Consider the following 23,012-nt stretch of genomic DNA (forward strand, 5'->3'; position numbering starts at 1 on the left):
CACCACGCACCAGGCTAGTCAAACATCACTGCATTGTTGACCACTTAGTGCTCTCAAAGCTTGATGGAGAAGACCATTTGGTTCAGGATTCTGAACCCAAGAACCTTAGGAATAGCAATACTGTAGTCCATTAATTTCAGCTATAATCCTTGAAAGCAACTCCTGTGGCAGTGCAGTCTTGAAATAACTTCTACAATTTCACAGGCATAATTAAACAAGTCCTAGAAATGAAAATCTGCCACCAAAGTTGTCCTTGTTGGTGTTTATGATTCATAAGGTCATATCAGCTTCTTAAGTTGAAGCACTTATGAATAGAAGTTACATTAAGGAGGAATTGCCATCTTTTGCTACTGCATGCTATTGGGTTTTTACCTCTGACTTGCAATTGAAACAATACATAAATCTTGTCTCCCATATTAGCTTCTTGAGAGAAGAGACCTTTCTATTTGTATCCCCAGCCCTTTGCATAGGGATTTGCACATTTAATAAATGCTTCATTCATTCATGAATATGATGGAATATTACTGTGTTGTAAGAAATAACAGATGTGGTGAATATTGGGAAGTATGAAAAGATCTGCATGAAGAAATGCAGAGTGAGCTAAGAGCTAAGAAAACAATGTACTTAATGACTACTACAATGTAAATGGAATGAACTACCCACTAAAAAAATTGAAGGTGAATATTATAAAATTATGAAGAACAAGCATAGCTTTGTAAAAGAAAAATACAGAGGTGGGAGATCTAAAGTGTTGCTTATCACGTATCTATTAAGACTTTTTTTATGCATTGATAAGGCTGCCAGAATTTATAGTAATGTCAAAATACAAAAAAAGACATCAAGAAAAAATAAGTGAAAACAGCAAAAATAACTTGCCCCGGGGTTACACAGTTAGTAACTAGCAGAGGCTTAGATTTAAATGTAGGCTGAGATATGAACCAATGTCTTGTGACTACAAATCCCACATTGACTACATTATTGTGGATATTTTTTTTCTAATGGTTTAGCTTTTCATTGGTAAGGTACATTGGGTTGAACAAATGCTGTTTTTCTAAAGGAGTCTATTGCTTTATATAATGAGTGATATAAGAGAAATGGTTATGAGGTAATTATTTCCTTACATTTTGAGTGGAAGAATAATTTAGTATTTCTTACTGTTAAGTACTCATAAATATGTTTGCCCTCGTCATATCTTTGCTGGCAGAGTTGTTGTGAGGATAAAATGAGATAATATTTGAAAATAATTACCCCAATGCCTGGCACATAATAAGTACTATTTAAATGTTTGATTTTCTTCTTCATCATCTTCACCCATAATTTTTAACCTTAGGTGAATGGTATTGACCATTCTTGGTACTATTACATTTTTTCTTAGCCTAAAGAAACTACTTGATCATGCTACATTTATGACTAGCTTCAAGATTTTTGCTGTCTTTATCCCTTTGCCTAGATTCCGCAATTATACCAGTATTGCAATTTAACAATTTGTTAGGAAGGAGCTGCTTGGAAATTCCATACATGTAGTATATCATAAAGTCCAATTGGAAAATTCCTGAGATTCTCGCTTAATCTTTTTTAAGGCAAGTATAGTTCCTTATCACCAAATTTACTAGGAATAGAAGATATTTATATTTATTTCTTGCTGTTGTGGGGAAGGGAGGACTATAACCAAGAACATGGCAAAACACTTTGAAAAAAAAGTATGTATGAAGGGACTTTTGGATGTCCTAAACAGTGATTTTCATAACTTTCATGAAAATAATACATGATTTATGAATTATTGAAGTAATTTTAAGTTTAATAAATTTATTATGCCTTGCTTGGTGTATCTCCAAAAATGCTCTCTATTTTTCTTACGAAAATCCTGTTTCTCAGTAAGCAAGGTGAAGTCAGGTAGAAGCCTTCTATAAACATATCAGTAGTATACTTCATCCTTTTTTTCTCCTATTGGAGCTTTTCCCAGATGTTTAACGTTAAACTATAAAACAAACCCAGCACTTTCAATACTGTAATGAGTAAAAAGAGTTCAATCTCTGTCAAAATGATTATTTTTATTTTTTGTTGAAATATGGAAATCTGGAATATAATGATTGCTGAAATCTATGTTTTGGCAGCTCAGGTGGTGTCAGTAATCATTGTCTTTTTGTTCTTGTTGTTACATGATTTTTGTTTATGGAGCTTGTAAAACAATAATATGTTTAGGCTTTTATCCTAAAACTTCAAATAAAAGATACTACTACTTGTGAAAAATTTAGTTTCTTTAATAAAGGTGCGTGATTTTAGATGATTCTTCCATGAGTGATAGGTCTCCATATCAGGCTGGAGAAGCTAATGTCTGAATGGATGGGATGGTTGCTTTAGAACAATACTGCTGTTAGCAATGAAAAATGCCTTCCTTACAATTCTTGTGCAGTAGGCCATGGAGTGCAACACATTTTTGTAATAAAGGTGATGAATTTAATCGCAAACTGGCAGCCAAATGGAAATTGCAGACCTTGATACTGGGAGAAAATTGCCTATAAAGCAACTCTTGAGAGAGCAGGCTTTAAATTTATCCACCCATTTCGACATTGAGGAGAACATAGGAATCACAGGGTATTTTGCTTGGCCTGCTTAAGTTCAGATGAATGACACTTCACTCTTATTTAAGAACTGGAGATAGAGATAGTTGCTTTAAAAAATGACGTTGTTATTTAAGTTCTACCCATAAAATCTTTAAAAATTCATTCTTATATTTTATTGAATTTTCTAGAGTTATTTGTACCTTTCCCTGCATCAGATCCTAATATGCATAGGAATCTGCAATCTCTTATTTTTCATAGTGTGGGTTCATAGCCTCAATGCAATTTGGGTGAGGGACAAAACACTTAACAAGTGAAGGGTACCAATAATGCAGTAGATAGCTAATAAAATATTACTTTGTTAGGTTTTTGTGCTTTTGAAAAGGATGTTAATGTTAACATTTAATCATTGGATGAGGAAAAAAGAAATGTTTCACAACAAGAGTTAAACTTGACTATTATGGAGGGAGATCTTGATTTACGTTGACCTTTTAGACCTATATAATATCTTATGATAGCCTGTCATTTCTTAGAAATATATTGAAGTCCTTTATCTTGATCCTGGATTTTGGCTGTCATGGCTGATAAGAGGCCTCTGTTTCATCATCTATAAAATCAGGAGGTTGGACTATATGCCCTATAAGGCTACTTCTATCTACAAAGCGGGGTAACTTAATGTTGGGAAATCTTTCCATTAGCAGCTAAAGTGATCTGGTATCAAATGAGATGAAGCTTAGAGAATTTTTTAGGGACAACCAAAATCATCAGATCCTCTAGCATTAATTGGAATAGCCAAGATTATCAAAGCTTAGCCTTAATGGAAATTGTTTTAATACTTTGACATTTAAAATTGAGCACAAATACCTTTCTAAAGGTCTTGTAAAACAAATTATAGGAATAATGACATTAGCTATTTGAATGTAAAGGTCTTGAGGACAATTTAATAGGTTGGTACAATTACTATATCAAAATGATTACTTCTTGAGGGAGTTCTCTTGACATAAAATGTTCTCTTTTGCTAGGCATTGAGTTATCTTGTTAATTGTGTTGCCCTGGCACATACAAAGTGGGGTGTTATGTTCTACTATGGTTGTCATCATCATCATCATTATTGTATCCTTAGCACTTAACAGTACCTGGCGTGTAATAGGCACTTAATAAATGTTTGAGTTAGTGACTGACTGTAGCATTCTATAGAATAGTTTGTTCTGCTATACCATAGAAATTTCATTAGATTCAACTGACAAAAGTTTAACACAAACAATAAGCAATCCTGTTTTCTTGGGCTACTACAGTCGTTATATTCTCTTTGAATGGTTAGTTAATTCACTTAGTAGGACAGCTATTGGAACAGTTAATTTGGATATTTGAACCTCCACTGTTTTAACAACTCACAAGTTTCATATTACTTAGCCACAGAGCGCATAGCTTTGGCTTTGTTTTGTCTCTTTAGATCTAGCTGCAGGATCCTCCAGCAGTGGTTTTGTTCTCTTGGGAGAATCTGTGTAGTTACAGATATCAGTTCTCACTGGGCTTAACCCTGACTGGAGCTCTGGAATCAGGAAATTATCCACAGGGTTGTTAATATCCCATTTCTCAGGACTACCTGAGAATGGTGATTGTCTTAAGCTCAGGGAAGATGGCAGAAGGCAAACAGAGCCTCTCAGCCTTGCTCAGACAAATGCCAATTACTTTTGCCAAGTGCTTGTGGCTGCCATTGCCATTGGCAGGCAGAAATGGGAAAAACATCCCACTCTCTTGGTGGGAAGTGCAAGAAATGAGGAGAGAAGCAGAATCAGTATATGTAAACTATTACTGGTTTGCATATATATATATATTTATACAGTAAACCATTGGAAATATTACAGCGTTATCTAAGTAGTGGTGGTAGTAGTTGTAATTGAGCGTGTCATCTTCTTAGAGACCAAAGAGTGATCTCTTTTCTGATTTGATTACTAGACATTTTGGGTACACACCTCTAGTTCAAGGAAACAGAACAATTAGGACTTACTCAGGCAAATGTATCTCAGCAAGAATTTAGTGTCCCAGCTATAAAACAATCATTCTGCTTTTTCCTACCTGTAAATCAATTTCCAGTCATCAATTCATCTGCAGAGAAGCTCTGTCCCCTTCCTTTTTTTCTACCTTTCTTTTTCTCTTTTCCTTCTCATTTCCTTTCCTTGTCCCTTTTTGATTTCTGGTTTTTTACTCTGTTTTTCCTTCCCTCTCTGACTTGGAGTCAGGTTAACTTGAGTTCAAATTGTGCATCACACATCTAGTTCTTGAATATCTTGATAGGTAGATTTTAATATAACTAATTTCCTTTGTTTTTATATTCCGTCTTTCCAATTTAAAAACAATATTTTGGGAAAAAAAAAAGTTCTATAGGCTTCACCAGACTGCCATAGTGGTCCATGAAACAAAAAACTTCATAATAACCCCTGTTATAGGAAAAAAAGAGAACAGTAGTCAGTTGAAAACACTGACCAGCAAGATTGACTTTGAAAGTAACATCAAATTTCTTAATATGTACTTAAAAAACAATCTATTCATAACATATTTAGTCCTTCCAAGTGAAATCTATTTTTCTGTTCTACTTTGTACCTCAACATGTTGGTTGTACAATTATCTTTATTTTGTTATCTATTATTGCTCTCCTTCCCCTTTCCCCTTCTGCACATTTCTCTAACCCCCTGCTTCCCCAAATCCCCTAAAACTAAAAAGCAAAACACTGTGGTATGCACAGTCAAGCAAAAACAAATCTTCATGTTTATTGGCCACATCCAAAAATGTGTCTCCTCATTTTGCATCTTGAATTAGTTTTTCTTTCTGCAGGTGAGTAGTGTATCTTAATTACCATTTCTTTGGAAATATCATTGGTCTTTGCATTGATCACAGGTTTTACTTTCAGACTTTGCTTTTTACAGTTTTGTTGCTATTTTATACATTGTTCTTCTGGTTCTTTGCATAAGTTCATACAAAGCTTCCTAGATTTCTCTGAAGCTGTCTTTTTTGTTACCATCAATCCTTGACTAATTGATGGGCACCCACTTCTACAAACAGTTTAAGTAGTTTTGCACATATATGTCCTTTTTCTCCTTTGATTTTTTTTGGGGAAGGTGGTGTTGCAGGCCCAACTTGTATATGACATGACCTTTTTATATCTAGGTTTTGGAGTTAATTTTGCTGTATGGTGTTAGATATTGATTGAAAGTTTTCTGCTTTCCAGTTTCTCCTTACAATTTTTGTTGAATAGTGAATCCTTGCCCTAAAAATTGAGGTTTTTCCCTTACCAACTTCTGTGCTCAGTGTCTTCTGAATTGGGAAAAAGGAAGGGAATAAGCATTTACTTAAATTTACTGTGTTGTGTGCCAGACACTCTGCTAGTAATTTTACAGATTGTTTCTCATTGGATTGTGTTTCACTGATTCTTTTTTTTTTAAGCCACTCATTTTGACGATTCTTTCTAGAATAGTTTCTATATCTGACAGTGGTAGGCCCTCTTCCCAGTTTCCCTATTTTTCTTGAGTATCTTGACCTTTTCTTTCCTCCCGATGAATTTTCCTATTATTTTGTCTAGCTCTCTAAAGTAATTCTTTGGTAGTTAGATTGGTATGTCCTTGAATAAATAATACACTTAGGCGATGTTTTCAATTAGTATCTCCACTTATTTAAATCTGTCTTTATTTCTGAAAGGTGTTCTATAGTTGTATTCATAGTTGGCTGTATGCATCTTGGTAGGTGAATTTCTACTTATGTTACACATTCTACAGTTATTTTAATGGAACTTCTCTATTTCTTCCTGCTGAATGATTTTGGTAATACAGGGGTAAAAAACCAACCCCGAATTATGTGCTTAATTTTATAGCTTGATATTTTGTCAAAGTTACTGATTTTTTTCGCTTAATTTTTTAGTTGACTATATAGAGTTCTCAGTGTAGACCATCATATCTCCAAAAAGTGATAATTGGTGGTGAGAAGTATTATTCCTTTACTCTTAATCTTATTGTTTATTTCCATGTGTGTACATTACTGATCCCTGGTTTTAGAAAAATACTATCTCACTGATTTTATTTTTATTTTATTGCTGTAACCTCTTTATGAATATTTTATTCCCTATTTTGTGTTAATGTTCATTACGTATGTTATTAGTCTAGAATTTTCCCCTTGTGCTTTGTCTCTGCCTGTTTTAGGTCTCAATACCATATTTGTATCTTAGAGGGAATTTGGTGTAAGATCCCTTACTTTTATAGTACACCTGAGTTTTTATTTTTAACTATGTACTGAAGTTTGTCTTTTTTATCTGACTTGCTTGAAATGCCATTTGTTTTTCTAAGGATCTTGCAGGGTAAGTTACTTTTGGTTGTAGACCTTTATATTTTGCATTTTTGATACTGTATTTCAAAGCTTTTGTGTCCTTAATAGTAGTAACTGCCTATACTTGTGAGCGTTTTCTTGGTACTTGATATCTTTACTCACTGTTTGCAATATTTTTCTTTAACCTGGAAGCTCTGGATTTTGATTGACTATGCTATTTCATAGAGTTTTCATGTGAGGATTTCTTTTGGAAAGTGACTAGATTCTTCCTAGTTTCCCCTTACCCTTTGATTTAATAGTTCTAGGTAGTTTTCATTTATAATTTCTTAAAATATGATACCTATTAGAATGATGGTGATGATTCTCAACTTCTTTCATCAACCTGTTTTCCAGGATAGTTATTTTTGATAGTAGATACCTTACATTTTCTTCTGTTGTTTTTTTCCCTCTCAGTAGTTTGATTTTGTTCTAATATTTCCTGATGTCTCATAGTGCTGTTGAGTTCCTTTTACTCCATTCTAACTTACATGGGTAACACTCTCTTCTTAACTGTTTGTTACCCTTCTAGTTCTTTCCTTTGGAGCTCGTATTTTTGCTTATAATTTTATGTTTTATCTAAAGAGATACTTATTTTGTTGTTAAAGAGATTAAAGAATTATAAGGAAAAATAAGAAATAAAGATTTCTTCCCAGTAATTTTGCAGTCCTTGTGGCTCAGCCAATCCTCCTCCCCTTCTGAAGCCCCACTTTACATTGTTATGGAATTACTTTCTTCTGGGTCCCTCATAATATGCCTTCAAAATGTTCAGTGTCTTAGACTGTTTACTTATCTCCAGCCTCAGCACTGGATGCAGGGCTTTGTATCAGGGGTATACTCTTATCTTTTTACACATTATTGGATGAGTTGGTCATGTTCCTGTTTAGTACTGATATAATAGCTAATAATGATAATAATAAGCAACTAGTGTTTATGTGGTCACTACTATGTGCCAGGCACAGTGCTAAGCACTTTGCAGAGACTGCATCTGTTGCTAAAACAGCTGTAGGAAATAGGAGTTGTCAGTATCTACATTTTGTTGTTAAGGAAACTGAGGGTAATAGAGGTTAAGTGACTTTCCCAAGGTCACACAATTATTAAGTGTCAGGACAGATTAGAACTAATTTCTAACTGCATTCTCAGCATTCTTATCTCACTGTTCTATCTGGCAGTTCTGTTGTTGTTCTGTCTTTTCAGTCATGTCCAACTCTTCATAAAAATTCTGGGGTTTTCTTGACAAAGATGCTGGTTTGCTGTTTCCTTCTCTAGTTCATTTTACAGATGAGGAACCTAAGGTAAACAGGGTGAAGTGACTTCCCCAGGGCCACACAGTAAGTCTCTGAGGTCAGATTTGAACTTAGATTTTCCTGACTCCAGGCCCAGCACTCTATCTACTGTGCCACCTACCTAGCTGCCCTAGTGGATAGTAGTTATCTGAGCCTCAGCCACTGACTTCTACCTTCCTGTTGTTTCAGAGCTTAGAGTGCTGACAGATTTCAGTCTCCCTCCATCATTCGTGTTCAGAGTGCTAAACGTTCATGCCTTTCCTGAGTTTCTGAGATTGATGGGGGTCTGGGCCCTAGTCAGAGCAGTCAGAATACTTGACATTTCTTCTATTTCCTGATCTCTAAGTACTTATTCTAGACTTCCTACCTTCTAAAACAAGAGTATTGGGGACTTATACTCTATGAACATCAAGACCAGAGTGCTGCTTGCCTCCAGTCCTTGGTGTAGGGTCTGTCCAGGTTGCTCTGAGCTTCATGCCTCTGAGATTGAGAATGCTTTATAGCCTTCACCTATTTCTCCATCATCTCTGGTTGAATTGATGGGCTGTCGTGGTGGGGAGCGTTTCTGCTTGCTTCTGGCTTACTTTTTTCAGCTCTGGGCTTGGTAAAGGTGCTGTACTTTAGTTTCTCTTTGGGAATTATTTAGTGTGGTGACATGTGCCTGCTAGAAAGCTAGGTTTGAAGAATGACATTATAAATTGGTTAAATATAACTTGCAATACACAAGAAGGAAGGATGGACCTTGGTTTTGTAGTGCGGAGACTTGAGGTCCTGTGTAGGTTCTCTGCCTACTTACCAAGGTAGTAGCTGGAAGACCTTCAGTCATTCACTTCTGTGGGCCTTAGATTTCAAATCAGTTATAAAATATGGTGAGTTTGGTCTCTAAGTTCTTCTTAATAATAGCATTTTGTGATAATACTAGATTTTCTAAATCTAGTTTTGGATTTTATCGACTTGACAAACTTCCTTGTAAAGCACCTTTTTTTTTTTTTTAACACAAAGGCATTAAAGTGAAAAATTAGTTTTAAGAAATCGAGATAATATGTTAGCCATGCTAAAGTAACACTCATAGGTATTGTAATATAAAGATATTTGAAGGTATTGTAATATAAAGCTTTTGTTCTTTTTCTTGAATGCCACTAAAATCTAGATTCTTATTTTTTGTAATCTAAGAGAAACTATAACTCAGTTTATTTTCATTTCTACTTAGTTCCCTACATGTTTTGTTATAAAGTTGTCTTGAATATTGTATAGTGGATTACTTAATACGGCTTTTAAAAAAATTCTTAGCTTTTTTTACATGTAGGTATTTTTTAGTACACCTATGATTCTTAGTTTACATTTACACTTTTGTTTAATGTTGATATTCAGATAAACCTGCCTTGCATACATACATGGTTTAGATTTCTCTCAGTGGATTTAAATACTAACTGGATTAGATGAGAATTGTTGAAAATTTCAGTAATTATTTTAGTTGTTGGTGTTTTTTTACAGACTTTTAAGCATGAATATTAATCTTTTACAGAAGCTATATCTAACTCCACCTCTGTTATCCCCATCAACTTATCTGTGTAAATGTCTAATAGTCCTCAATCTTTTTTTTTGTTTGTTCTTGAAACATAATGCCTGGTACATAGTAGTTTTCTAATAAATGCTTTTTTTGATTGGATTGGCATTAAAAAGTTTGTCTTTTGTCTCTGAGAGAAATTGGGGCTCAGGAAAATAGCTGGTTTTCTCAAAAGCGGTGGAGCCTATACATAGAGTAAAAATAAAGGGTTGTAAAATTTGTTATGGTTCAGCTGATGCAAAAAAAAGGAATAAACATGATCTCAACCAAAGTTAAAGCTGAAATAGATTTAATTAAAAGGGATAATAAACTACATTATGATAAAAGGTACCATAGATAATGAAGTAATATCAATACAAAACTTATATGCCTGAAATGCTATATTATTCAGATTTTTGAAGGAAAAGCTAAATGAATTAAAGGTAGAAATAGGTAACAAAAGTATAATAGTAAGGTACTTCAACTCTCCCCTCTTAGAACTAGATCAATCTAACCAAAAAATAAGAAGTCAAGGAGATGAATAAAATCTTAGTTTGAGCTAAATGTAATAGATACCTGGAGAGAACTGAACAAGAATAGAAAGAAATAAACCCTTTTCTCAGCAGTATGTGGTACCTTTACAAAAATTGACCATATGTTAGGGCAGGAAATCTTTATTCTTTAGTTAAATGTAGAAAAGCAGAAATGTTTTGTTATTTTCTATTCAGATAATAATGTAATAAAAATTGTATTTAGTAGGGGACCTTGAAACAGTTTAAGGAAGGAGTGGACTACAGAACAAGTCATAGGAACAAATAATTTTATTAAACAGAATGCAAATGTAGGAAAAACTATGGAATTCAGCAAAAGCAGTAATCAGAGGAAAATTTATATCCCTAAATGCTTACATCATAAAATACAGCAGACCAATGAATTGGGTATGCAATTTTAAAAAACTAGAAATAGAACAAATTAAGAATCCTCATTTAAATACCAAATTGAAAATCCTAAAAATTAAAGGTGTGATAAATAAAATTAACTGTAAGAAAATCATTGAATTAATAAATAAAACTAAGCAATGGTTTTAAGAAAAAATCAGAGTAGGAAGCCAAATCACTAGTATAAAAAATGAAAAGGGTGAATATACCACTATAGACAATGAAATCAAAACAGTTACTAGGAGTTATTTTGCCCGCTTATATGCCAATAAATTTAACAATTTAAATGAAATGGGGAAATATTTTAAAAAATAAACTATACATCAACAGAAGAGGAAATAAAGTATCTAAAAAAACCTACTTTAGAAAAAGAAATTAAACAGGTTATAAATGAGCTTCCTAAGAAAAAAGCATCAGGACTAGATGGATTTACAAGTGAATTCTGCTTTAACTACTTTAAAGATCAACTAATTCCAACATTAAATAATTTGGAATGATAGTTTTACCAAACTCTTGTTATGATAGAAATATGTTGTAGATACCTAAACCAGGGAAAGCAAAAACAGAAAGAAAATTATAAACCATTTTCACTAATATGGGCATAATGGAATGTGGATATAAAAATCCTAAATAAAATACTAGCAAGGAGACTACAATATACCACAAAGATTATACATTGTGACCACGTGGGATTCAAACCAGGACTGCAGGGATGCTTTAAAAGAAACTGTTAACATAATGTAACTGATTATATCAGTAGCAAAATTAGCAAAAATCATAGAATTATCAGTAGGTAAAGAGAAAACTTTTGATAAAGTACAGTGCTTGTTCCTTTTAAAAACACTTAAAAATATAAATTAATTTTTTTCTTCAAGTGATAAGCATCTGCACGAAACCATCAGCAAGCATTATTTGTAATGAAGATAAGCTAGGAGCCTTCCCAAGTAATATTTGGAGTGGAACAAGGATGTCCATTTTCGCTAAGTTATTTAATATTATATTAGAAATGCTAGCAATAGCAATAATAGAAGAAAAAGAAATTGAAGGAATCAGAATGATCACTGAGGAAATAAAACTATCTTTTTTTTTTTTTTTGTGGAGGTTGTGATGATATACTTGGAAAATCCTAGAGATTCAACTAAAAAGCTAGTTGAAACAATTTTAGTGAAGTAGCGGGCTATAAAATAAACCCACATAAGTCATCAGCATTTCTCTACATTACTAATAAAACTCTGCAACAGATAGTAAGAAATAACCCATTTAAAATAATTGTAGATAGCATAAAGTACCTGGGAGTACTTTACAAACCCAGGAACTAAATCAACATAAGTATAAAATAACTTTTATACAAATAGTGTCATATTTAAACAATTGGAGAAATATTTGTTCATGAATGGGCAGAGCCATTATAATAAAAATGACAATTCTACCTAAATTAACCTACTTATTCCATTGCCAACCCAATTAAATGATCGAATTTTGTTTTATTGAGCTAAAAAAAAAATAACAATGTATTTGGAAGAACAAAAGGCCAAGAATATCAAAGGAATTAAATGAAAAAAAAAGGAAAGGAAGGAAGTTTAGTAGTGCCAAATCTTAAACAGTTTTCTAAGGTTGTAATTATCAAAACTACCCCACACTGACTAAGAAATACAAAGGTGGATCAGTGGAATAGAGTAGACATATAATATACTGTAGTAAATGATAGTAGTAATCTTGTGTTTGATTTAAGCTCATAGAATAAGAATATATTATTGGGTTAAAAAATTGTTGGAAAGCAGCCTAGCAGAAATTGCATATATATATTTGCAAATAGCCCAAGCAACTATTTATTAAGATAAGGTCAAAGTGGATACATGACCTAAAAGTATAAAGGGAGATATCATTAGTAAATTAGAACTTGGAACATATTACCTTTCAGGCTTATGGGTAGGAGGAGAATTTATGAATGAACAAAAGGATAAAGAGCATTGTGAGATAAAGAAAAAAATGTTCTAAGATATTCTACATCATTATTGATTAGAAAAATGCAAATTGAAACTTTTGAGATTTCATCTCACACCTATGTTGGAAGGCATATGAAAAAATTGGGGCACTGATACACTGTGGAAATGTGAACAGATGTAATCATTTTGGAGAGTGATCTGGAATTAAGCTCAAAGAGTTATAAAACTGCATATACCCTTTGACCCAGCAATACCACCATTAGGTTTGTTTCCCAAGGTGATTAGGGAAAAATGAAAAGAACTTGTATGTTCTAAAATATTTATAGTAGCTCTCTTCATGGTAACAAAGAACTGGAAATCAAGGGCATGCCCATAAATTGAGGAGTGGCTAAACAAATTGTGCTGTATGTTTGGGATGGAATACTACTGTGTAGCAAGAAATGATGAGCAAGGGTTGTTTTTGGAGAAACTTGGAAAGACCTTCATGAAATAATGAAAAGTGAAATGAGCAGAACCAAGAGAATATTGTATACAGTGATAGCAATATTGTTCAAAGAGTAAATGTGAATGACTTAAGTTATTCTGAGTATTATAAATACTCAAATCAACTGCAAAAGACCTATGAAGGAACATGCTGTTCAACTCCAGAGAAAGAACTATCTATCTGTGTCAAATGTTAGTCTTCTTTACTGTGGGATTAGAAGGAAGGGAAAGAGACAGTTTGAAACTTAAAATGTAATTTAAGAAAAGTAATTTAGCCTACTCTTCTGACTAATGCTGAGCAGACACCATTCTTAGTGTCTGTGTAAGATAAATTGTATAAAGACCCAGATATTTATATGTACGTCTATTGATAGAGAAGCACTTGAGCTTTTTCTTACAACTACCTATGATAGTGTAGATATAATATGCATCCTTCATCCCCTTTTTTCCTGTGGGTATGGTTAGGTCAAAATGAATCTATGGTCCAGGTCTCTGCAGTATTCCTGGTTTTGATGAAATCAACACAGTGTCAATTGCAAGTAGAAACATCTTTAAAAAAGGAGTTTTTAAGGTGGGAGTATGTCATGGAACTGGGGTTTAGTGGTTAGGTTTTAGAGGGTCTCTGAGCCTAGATAGGGGAGAAAATTAGTTTTATTTTTAGTAACCTCTAACTGAAATATATGAATATAAATAACAAACCCTTACCCTGAAAAGGGATATATGAATTTTACCAGACTGCCAAAAAAGATCCCAAGACACGGGATGAAGAACTTTTGATCTGTACATTGGGAATCCTTATCTTGGACCATTCCCCATTATAATGTTTATTAGCATACGTCTTCTTGTTTTATACTTCGATTGGTACAAATCAGTAGTTTGTCCCAGAAGTTTATCCCAGTGCTATTTTTCAAGAACCTTCATATAATTCTGACTTACGTTGGAGACTCTTTGTTGGAAGAGAGCCTTGATCTAAATATAGTTTTTTAGTGGTTTTTTTAATACCACAGGGTTTCATTTAAAAGATTCCTGTCATTCACTTCCTCCAATAGTAAGTGCATTTGTTGGTCCTTGTACAATTTTTTCCCTTTCGAGTACCACCAACCAAGTTAACTGTTTATAGATGGTCTAAGAATTATGATATGTAAACATTTTTCCTCCTAGTTTGATGTTTTTACATGGAGTTGAGGACCTTAGTGTTATTTTAATGGGTTTAATGAGTTGAATGGGTTGCGTTTTAATCCCATTGTTTTACAAAGTTAAAAACAAAATCCCTTATTCTACTAATCTAGGCCCTCCACGATTTGGCTGCAACAGATCAACCTTTGTGTTGGGAGTAAGAGCCTGATCCTTTCCTCCATGCAAATTAGACTAATTTGAAAGTCCTGAAAGATGACAAAGTGCCCCGCCCCCCCATTTGATTGGTCCAGGAGATCAAGGCTCAAATCTGAACACGTGCTAGAGTGTCCTTGTCAGCTAAGGAAATAAAAAGTCCCACGTGTGTGTAATGAGGACCTTTCAGAGGTGGCCTAAGTTGACCTAAGATCCCATGATGTGTTGCTAACTCTGCCTACTCTGATCAGAGGTCATAAAAAGTAGGATAGGTAGAGGTGTGGCAGCTGCATCTAACCAAACTAAGCATTGAAGCTAAGTGTCGCCTTGTTCTTATTGAATATCCTTTTAATGCTGTACTAGGTAGACCTCTTTTGAGTGATTCATTTCTTTCAACATGAAATAACCAAGTACCTTCCTGAACCAGGCCTACTCATCACAACATTACTTTCTTTTTGTATACTGTAGATTCTAGCCAGACTGGAGAGTTGGCTGTTTCTGTTTCCTTGGAACAGACTACATATCCCTATCTTTTGAAATCCTTTCTTTTCTGAGGCCCAGTTCATGTGATGACTTCTTTATGATGATTTCTAGGTAATTCCTTTCCTCACCAAATGTCTCATTCCTCTCTCTTTTTTTTCCCTATGGTGAACTTGTAGTTATTTTAGTAGATTTCTTATTCTATTAGACTGTTCAGATTCTTGGAAGTTGTCAACTGTCTTTTTCATCTGTGTAGCACTTGCACCTTGCATGGTGCCTTGAATAGAGTATTGATATTTAGTAAATGCTTGTTGAATTATGTTATGGAAATTTTGCTTAGGAAAATAAATAAAATTGATGGTGCTCTCATTTTGTACAAGATTGACATAGCCTCCTTTCAGAGACTAATGCACAAACACTAGGCAAAGTTAAATTTTCTGTATAGTTGTGGTGTTCACACACACACACACACACACACACTATAAATACAAGTATTTTGCTTTTTAGCACACTTACCTTGCCTTTGAATATGAGATATGGAGAATGAACAGCTATATTATGTACAAGTGGAATTTAATAAAATAGAGCTGAATATTTCCTAGTTCTTAGGAGTTGTAACTAAGAGTGTATCTGCATGGAAATAAGTGCAGGAACTTGGTGGGTTTTTTTTTAATTAAGAAAAATACAGTAAAAATAAGGATTATTTTATTTATGCCAAATTGATTTTTAATAATATTTTAGGGAGACTTCTTTTCTATAAAAGGTTCTTTTTTCCCCCCCATGTTTATTTCCCTTGGGTGTTGGGCACAGTGTATTATTTATTATTACACATTTTCTGAAGGCGTTGTGTGAATCAGGACTTGTGGTTTCATTGATACAGGAAATTGCTATGCTGTCTTTGGCCCTTGAATTTCTTATTCCAGTGTCTCTTTATCATTCTTGCCTTAACAAACTTCTACCCTGGTTTACTACTTACTATCCATCTCCTTTGTTCATTCTTATGTTCCTGAATGGAACCAGAGGAAGTCATGCAACCCTGCTGATGGGCCATTACAAATTTTTGTGGTATCTAGTCTCAACTAGACCCTCAGTGCATTAAGACAGTTCTAGTACTCCTTTCTAATCAATTTTTCTGTCTTGCTCATCTCCATAGGCATTCCAAGCCTTGCCTGTTCTCCTCAAGCCTCTCATGTCAGCTTTCCCCCATCATCTTTTAGCAGAGTGCCTTTGCATTCTACTTTTGAGAGGCCAGTGGATCTTTCTCCCTTATATTCCCTCTTTCAGGGAATAAACTTGAAATGTACTTTGTACCCTACAAACCGCTTCCTATAGTTTCTGCCTTTAGGCCTAATAGGTTCTTAAATATAAAATGAGGGAAATTAGGAACTACAAAAAAAAAAAGTGCATTAGATATCTCCATGGTTATCAGTCACATAAATTGACCTTACATTCATTTATAAGGGGGCGTCTATGTGGTGTGGTGGATAGAGCACAGGCCTGGAGTCAGAAAGACTGGAGTTGCACAGGAAAGGCGTAATTTTCATCATAAAGCAGACATAAAAATCAGGTAGATCACATGTGTATTTCAGTACCCTTTGTGGTGTTATATGTTTTTAAACCTTGAAACAGGGCATATGGGTAGTGCAGTGAACCTAGAGTCAGTCAGACATCTTCATGAGTTCAATTCCAGCTTCAGATACTGACTAGCTTTTATCACCCTAGGCAAGTCACTTAACCTTATTTGCCTCAGTTTTCTCATTTGTAAAATGAGTTGAAGGAAGTGGCAAACCACTTCAGTATCTTTGCCAAGAAAATCTCCAAAGAGGGGTCACAAAAACTCAAACAACTGAAACGACTGAACAAGAGCAGTATTTATTTATAAACTTAGTGGAATGACACTGAGTTTGTAAGTGCTCCTTATAAGAGGTCAGCATGATGCAATGGAGAGATCGTTGACTTGGGAATTAAGAGAACTAGGTTCCTAAATCTTTCCCCTTCTACTTCACTAAATTTCCTTGAGGCTTAAGACAAGATGAACTCTTATCTCTATTTGACTATTTTTCTCTTGTTTCCCTTGTTACTCCCTTACTTTATCCTTATCCCTCAGTGCTGGCTACTATTTCTAGTCACATTGTATCTGAAACTATGTTTCCAAGATATAATTCCGCATTGAGACCCAGTTTCTTAATTCTGATCCTATTCAGTTTCCTTGAGGCTAGGAACAGATGAATCTCCTTTCTCTATTTGATGGTTATCCTTTTCTGACTTTATTTTTCACTTGTGTCCCTGTAACATATCATTTCCTATACTTACCCTCGTTTTTAAATGCTCGCTTGTTACATTCCTTCTGGATTTCTGTAATGACCTGAACTTAGAATTTAAATTCTTAGAATTTAGTATTTTGTAGTGTAGGTACGCATGCATGGTTACATGTATCGTCCTTTTATGACTGAGCTTTATGAACACATAAATTCATGTCTTAAACTTACAGGCAGGCTGGCCAGCTATGGAGTTCTAGAGACTTCAGTGATTCTGACCTTTTTTAAAGTTCTAGTTTTTTGCCTGTCCTGGACCTTAGCTAAGGCCACCTAATCATCACTTTGGCCTTGAAAGGGCCACAAGTTATTAGTTCTTCTACCTGCCCTGTGTGCCGACTTAAAATGATCTAGTCTAGGGGCCCTCCCAGTGAATTTGCTAGCTATTTGTGGTGTGTGGGTTTTGGGGTTTTGAGGGAGAAGGAGTTGTCTCCTGATCTTCAACCTCAATACTTGGAAAGTAGAGGGATTCCCTGAATCACCAGTAAAATGCTTCTGACACTGAAATATCTGGTACTGCAGTTACTTAATAAATGCCTATTGATTGACTGAGGAAATCCTAAGTATGAGCCACTAAGGAACAAGCAAATATTTTTAAGAAAAGCAACAAAACTGTCAGCATCTAGGATCCAAAAGCTATCCCTGATTTTAAGTCAGTGTGTGAGTCAGTGCACAAAGTACCATAGTTTAGAAGTTCCCAACCAAATTTTTTTAGCCAATTATCTTCTCAATGTTATGTGGGGGTTTTTTTGTTTCTTTTGGAATTTGGTAATTCAAGAAAAAAACAATCTAAAGGTTCAGCGTTAGGGAAGTGGCTAAATGAAATGCAGCAAAATAATATTTTGGTCCTGTTTAGCTTAGAGAAGAGTAAACTTGGCAGAGAGGATACAGTGTCTTTGATATTTCAAGGTGTAATATTGGGAGAGGGAATAGATTTGTTATGTTTGCTCTTTGTGTAGCCCTTTAGCTACAAGGTGTTTTTCAATCATATCTGACTCTTCATGATCCCATTTGGGTTTTTATTTTTGTTTGTTTGTTTTGTTTTGTTTTTTGGCCAAGATACTGGAATGGTCTGCCGTTTCCTTCTCCAGGTCATTTTACAGGTGAGGAAACTGTGGCAAACAGCAAGTAAGAATTAGAGGCCCAGATTTGATTAAAGAAAATGAGTCTCCTAACTCAGGCCCAGCACTCTTATCTACTGCACCACCTAGCAATCCTTTTTTCTAAATGTACTTTCCTACATTGTACATGTGTACAGATAGGTACAGTGTATTTTTAATTGTCAAGTACCTCATAATAGATGGCATTTAGTAGACCAGGATCGTAATAGTCATTTACATAATGTTTTCTGTGTTGCAAAATGCGGAATACACTCAAATTTGATCCTCATCACAACTCTTAAGAGGTAGGTCTTATAGGTGTTGTTTTCTTTTATGAAGTAGTCCTTATCCTGTTTTCAAGAAGTTTATATTCCGCCAGGCGCATTGGCAAGGAGGGCAGCACAGTTTTTGGCAAGGGGTATATTAGGAAAGACTTCATGAATAATGTTGAATTTGAGTTGAGTTGCTTGTGATTTCTCCCCTAATTATTCCTCCATGGGATTCAGACTGGACTGGATTGATTAGTTTATGAAGAGACTTGAGACAGAGGAGACAAAATAGGAAGACAGGAGAACTGTGATGAAGAACTGAATTTAGAGTGGTGTCTGGTAAGTGTGTCATATTTGAAGAATGTGGAGATTGAAATGACAAGCATAATTGATTATTCTATGTGGACTAAGGAGAATGAGCACAGGGTTTGCAAAGATGGAGAAATAATAGATACCACCTTGATTGAAGATTATTAGCCGTATGTGTCTGTATTCAGATCGGAATGGGGAAGCTTTGGCTATTCTCATTCATATGGTTTTTAGATCCTGATTATAGTGTTATTCTCAAAGTCCCAAGCAGTTCTCTCCCAGGTCCTACCAAGCTTTTGAGTAAAGGTTTTTAGTACAGGTTTCATTATGCAATACATGCCTACTGGGTGCATTTTTTGGAGACATCATCTTTCAAAGGTATTATATACTGTAAGAAGTAGAAGGATTATAATATGAGAGTATACTGAGAACACTGAAGATGAAAAAGTTCTGATAGACTGTCATGTCATGATTCATAGTCACTAGAATATAATGCTCTTTGAGGGGGAGCTTTATCTTTATTTTGTTATCCTTACATCATCTAATCTGATTACATGGTAGGTACTCAATAAATTTGGTGAATGATTGAAGTTATTTCTGTTCTTGTCCTAAATCCATTCATTGAGTAATGAATACCATTGTTTCTTTATAGTATCCCTCTTTCTCTAAGGCTATGCAGTTCTTTTTGTTAATAAAATCATGTGAACTCTAGTATTGATTTTATTATTCCTGAATTTTTATATGAGGAAACTAAAGTCCATTGAGGTGAAGTATTTTTTTTTACATCATTGGCACCAGCAATTATGTTTTGGTCTTTCTTTATCCTCCAGATCTAGCTTTTTTTTTTTTTTTTTTTTACCCCTACTTCACCTTTTGCGTTGAGAATTGTAGACAAAAGGATTTGAAGCTAGGTGGTGCTTTGGGTAGAGTACTGAACAGTGAGTGAGACAGACTTGAATTCAAATTCTGAGTTAGACACTTCCTAGCTGTGTAAAACCTCAGCCAAGTCACTTAACCTCTCTCTGTCTCAATTTCCTTAATTGAAAAATGGATAGATTTTTGAATATGAGAGCATTTGACAGCAGCAGATGATTTTATGTGGAGTGTAGTTTAAGAATTTGAATTTGAATTGGATGGCCTTGAGTTCATCTTTCATGAGTGTGGAAAAGTTGGGGCAGAGCATGTGAGTAATACACAGAATACAGAAATAACAGTAAAATAAAAGGATAGACAACCAGAATTAAAGCCTGGTGATACAGATTGATATAAATTTGCATGGTAGAGGGCTGAGGAGGTCTACTACTTTATAATGTTAACGTGCTCAAGCTAGATAGAGGAGGCAAGTGAAGCGAAAAGAAATGGGAATGGGAAACCTGGCATGAGGGAAGTCTGAGTGTGAAAGAGACTCATTTCAGTTAAGGGGAATATGAAAGTTGAAAGGAAAGGGGTTGTGGTTGTGGTTGAGGGCAAATCAGAGTTCAGTTTTGTCTCCTGTGTATGCTCCTAACTGGACTTAATCCACCATGTGAAAGAAACCTTCACAGCTGAAGTTCTGCCCAACCTGAAAGCTCCCTGGGTTTCTTATACTGAAAGTACCCTGTCTCTGATTGGCATCTCCCAGTATCTCCATTTTGAGGAGGATGCCCAGCCCAGCCTTGTCTTCATTCCTCTCTGAAGTTGAATGCTTTACCCAAAGGACTTTTTCTGTCATATCCTGAGGGAGGGTTCTTTCCATTTCTTTCCCCTTCCCTTACCTTCAGCTGTCCTTTGTGTGTAGTTCTACCCTGGAGGGGTAGAGGTGGGAGTGGGGTGGGGGGGGGGGAGGGGAGGCCCACCTCACTCCACATTGTAGACTCTAGGGTAGTTAGGTAGTCTGACCCTGGAGTCAGGAAGACCTGAGTTAAAAATCTGACCTATGACAGTTGCTGGGCAAGTAACTTAACTCTTCCCCCCCCCTCCCGCACCCCAAAGAAAAAAGAAAAAGGGTAAGTTCTTTGAGGACAGAAACTGTCTTCTGTCTGTCTCATAGTAAGCACTTAATAGATGCTTACTCAATGGTTGACTTCAGGGTTTTTTTTTTTTTTTGAAGTATAACACTTCCAAATCAATTCTTTTATGGCATAGTTGAAGGAAAGAGAATTGGAGGTAAAGAGTTTGAAGAAATGAGTATGTTAATTAGATGGCTCCATATTGGATCTTGTATATTCACCTCTACATTAGTATTTTTGCTTTTATCTTTTTGATGCTTTTGTGGGATAACCACAGCTACATATACATGTGTACAGGTAAAAAATTCAGTTTTAGCAATTTTAGAACATCTGCATCTAATTATATTTTAAGTGTTGTCTAAAACAGGGTCTCTTAAACTTTTTCCACTTGTGACTCCTTCAGGATCATATGGGGTCGTGACCCACAGTTTAATATATATAAATATGTAATATTTAAGTTCTATAATACAAATTTTAGTTTTGCAAAAAAAAAAAAAGTTGTTAGCTTAATGAAACAGATTTTAAATTATTGAAAAATTTAAAATGTCATAAAATATGTAATGGTTATTGTTCTCAGTACTATTATTATTAGAACTCATTTCATGTTAATGTATACTTCGTTTTTAAGCTTCTCTTGCATGGTTTTAGATTCCATGATCTTTCTCTTGGAATTCTTATCTTCCAAATAAAGTTGGCTTTATGAATTGTGAATTCCTTGCAAGAACAGGAGCTATTGATATGTTATGTAATTTTTAATTCATTGAATAACCAGATTAATAAAGTAGTGTTGTTTTTATAAGACCTGGAAACAGATCATTTAATTTAAGTTCTACCTTTGCTAGATGAGAAAACTAAGGCCTAATTTAGTGAAGTAGAAATGACTGGAACCCAGGTATTCTAAATTGTAGTCCAGTGTTATTTCTACACAAACTATCCTCCTGTATTCTGGGTTGTGCAGATAATTTTGTACAGAATTAATCTTGAAGATATTTTGCTAAATGGATTTCTTTGTGCTCACACATTGCACACAGTCATTCATACCAGAATGATGAAACTTCATGAAACAGAACCAACTTAGTTATCACATGAGCTGATTTATAGAAGTACTGAGAAAGCCTTGTAATGAGGTAGACTCATTTATAATGCTATCCCCATTGCAATCTCAAGGGTATTATTGAAATAATATATTAATAGTTCTGCCCATAAACTTAGTATTGTTATTCCATTTAAAACATGTTCAGAGTATAGTGCTATTGAATAAGATAAAGCCTTACCCGCTCTCCACCAGCTGATTGGCTTAATTTCTGATTTCCCAAAAGGCTACTCTATTTATCGAATTTTGCTAGAATCAGGCATTGTTGATAGTTTTTATATTCTAACAACTCTGAAAGACTGAAGAAGACTGTTAGTGGAAGCGGCTTTTGTTAAAGAGGTGATGTACTAGAGGTACAGAATGAGAGGAGCCTATCCAGACTTGCCCTATGTGTTGATTTGTTTTAGTTAATTGAATTTATTTATTAAAAGAAGAACATCTTTGGGTGTGGGGAGGGGAAGGGTGAATTAGTGGTTAAGTAAAGAAGGACAAAAGAAGATAACAAAGGCACTGCTAATAGGATGGTATTTTGTTATTACCTTGTGAAATTTAATATTAAATATTAAAAAATATAAATTGTATATAACAAGTTGATATATGTCTATATATAAACATGCTGCGTTGGTTGTGTTGACAATGGTTAAATTTGTTAAAATTAAATACATTTTTCTTTAACTAGCAAATATTTTGGTCACTGATAAATGTTTTTATTGTTTTATTTTTACCCTTAACAGAAATTAGCAGAGTACGAAAAGACATGTATAATGACACGTTAAATGGGAGTACAGAGAAAAGGAGTGCAGAGCTCCCCGATGCTGTGGGACCTATCGTTCAGTTGCAAGAGAAGCTCTATGTGCCTGTAAAAGAATACCCTGATGTAAGTAGCAACTTGTCTATTGCATCATCTTCTCAGTTTGATTTCCTTGTGGGGAGATAACACTATCAAGAAACTTACCACTATGCCACAATTATATTCAATATCCATATAAGCTTTGGAGAATAGAAATGTGGATGGT

The 23,012-nt window shown here is 34.7% G+C and overlaps 1 protein-coding gene across 11 annotated transcripts in view; it reads left to right on the forward strand.

Annotated features, from left to right (window-relative positions):
* Positions 1-23,012, forward strand: part of QKI (QKI, KH domain containing RNA binding) — a 211,124-nt gene that overhangs the window by 37,856 nt on the left and 150,256 nt on the right. For all 11 annotated transcript variants that reach the window (XM_072637721.1, XM_072637713.1, XM_072637722.1 and 8 more), the window contains exon 2: positions 22,731-22,873. In XM_072637721.1, the coding sequence (XP_072493822.1) occupies positions 22,731-22,873 (143 nt within the window). The remainder of the gene's footprint in view (positions 1-22,730; positions 22,874-23,012) is intronic.

The sequence above is a fragment of the Notamacropus eugenii genome, chromosome 2 (genome assembly GCF_028372415.1).
Source record: "Notamacropus eugenii isolate mMacEug1 chromosome 2, mMacEug1.pri_v2, whole genome shotgun sequence".
In the NCBI taxonomy this organism is placed as follows: Eukaryota; Metazoa; Chordata; class Mammalia; order Diprotodontia; family Macropodidae; genus Notamacropus; species Notamacropus eugenii.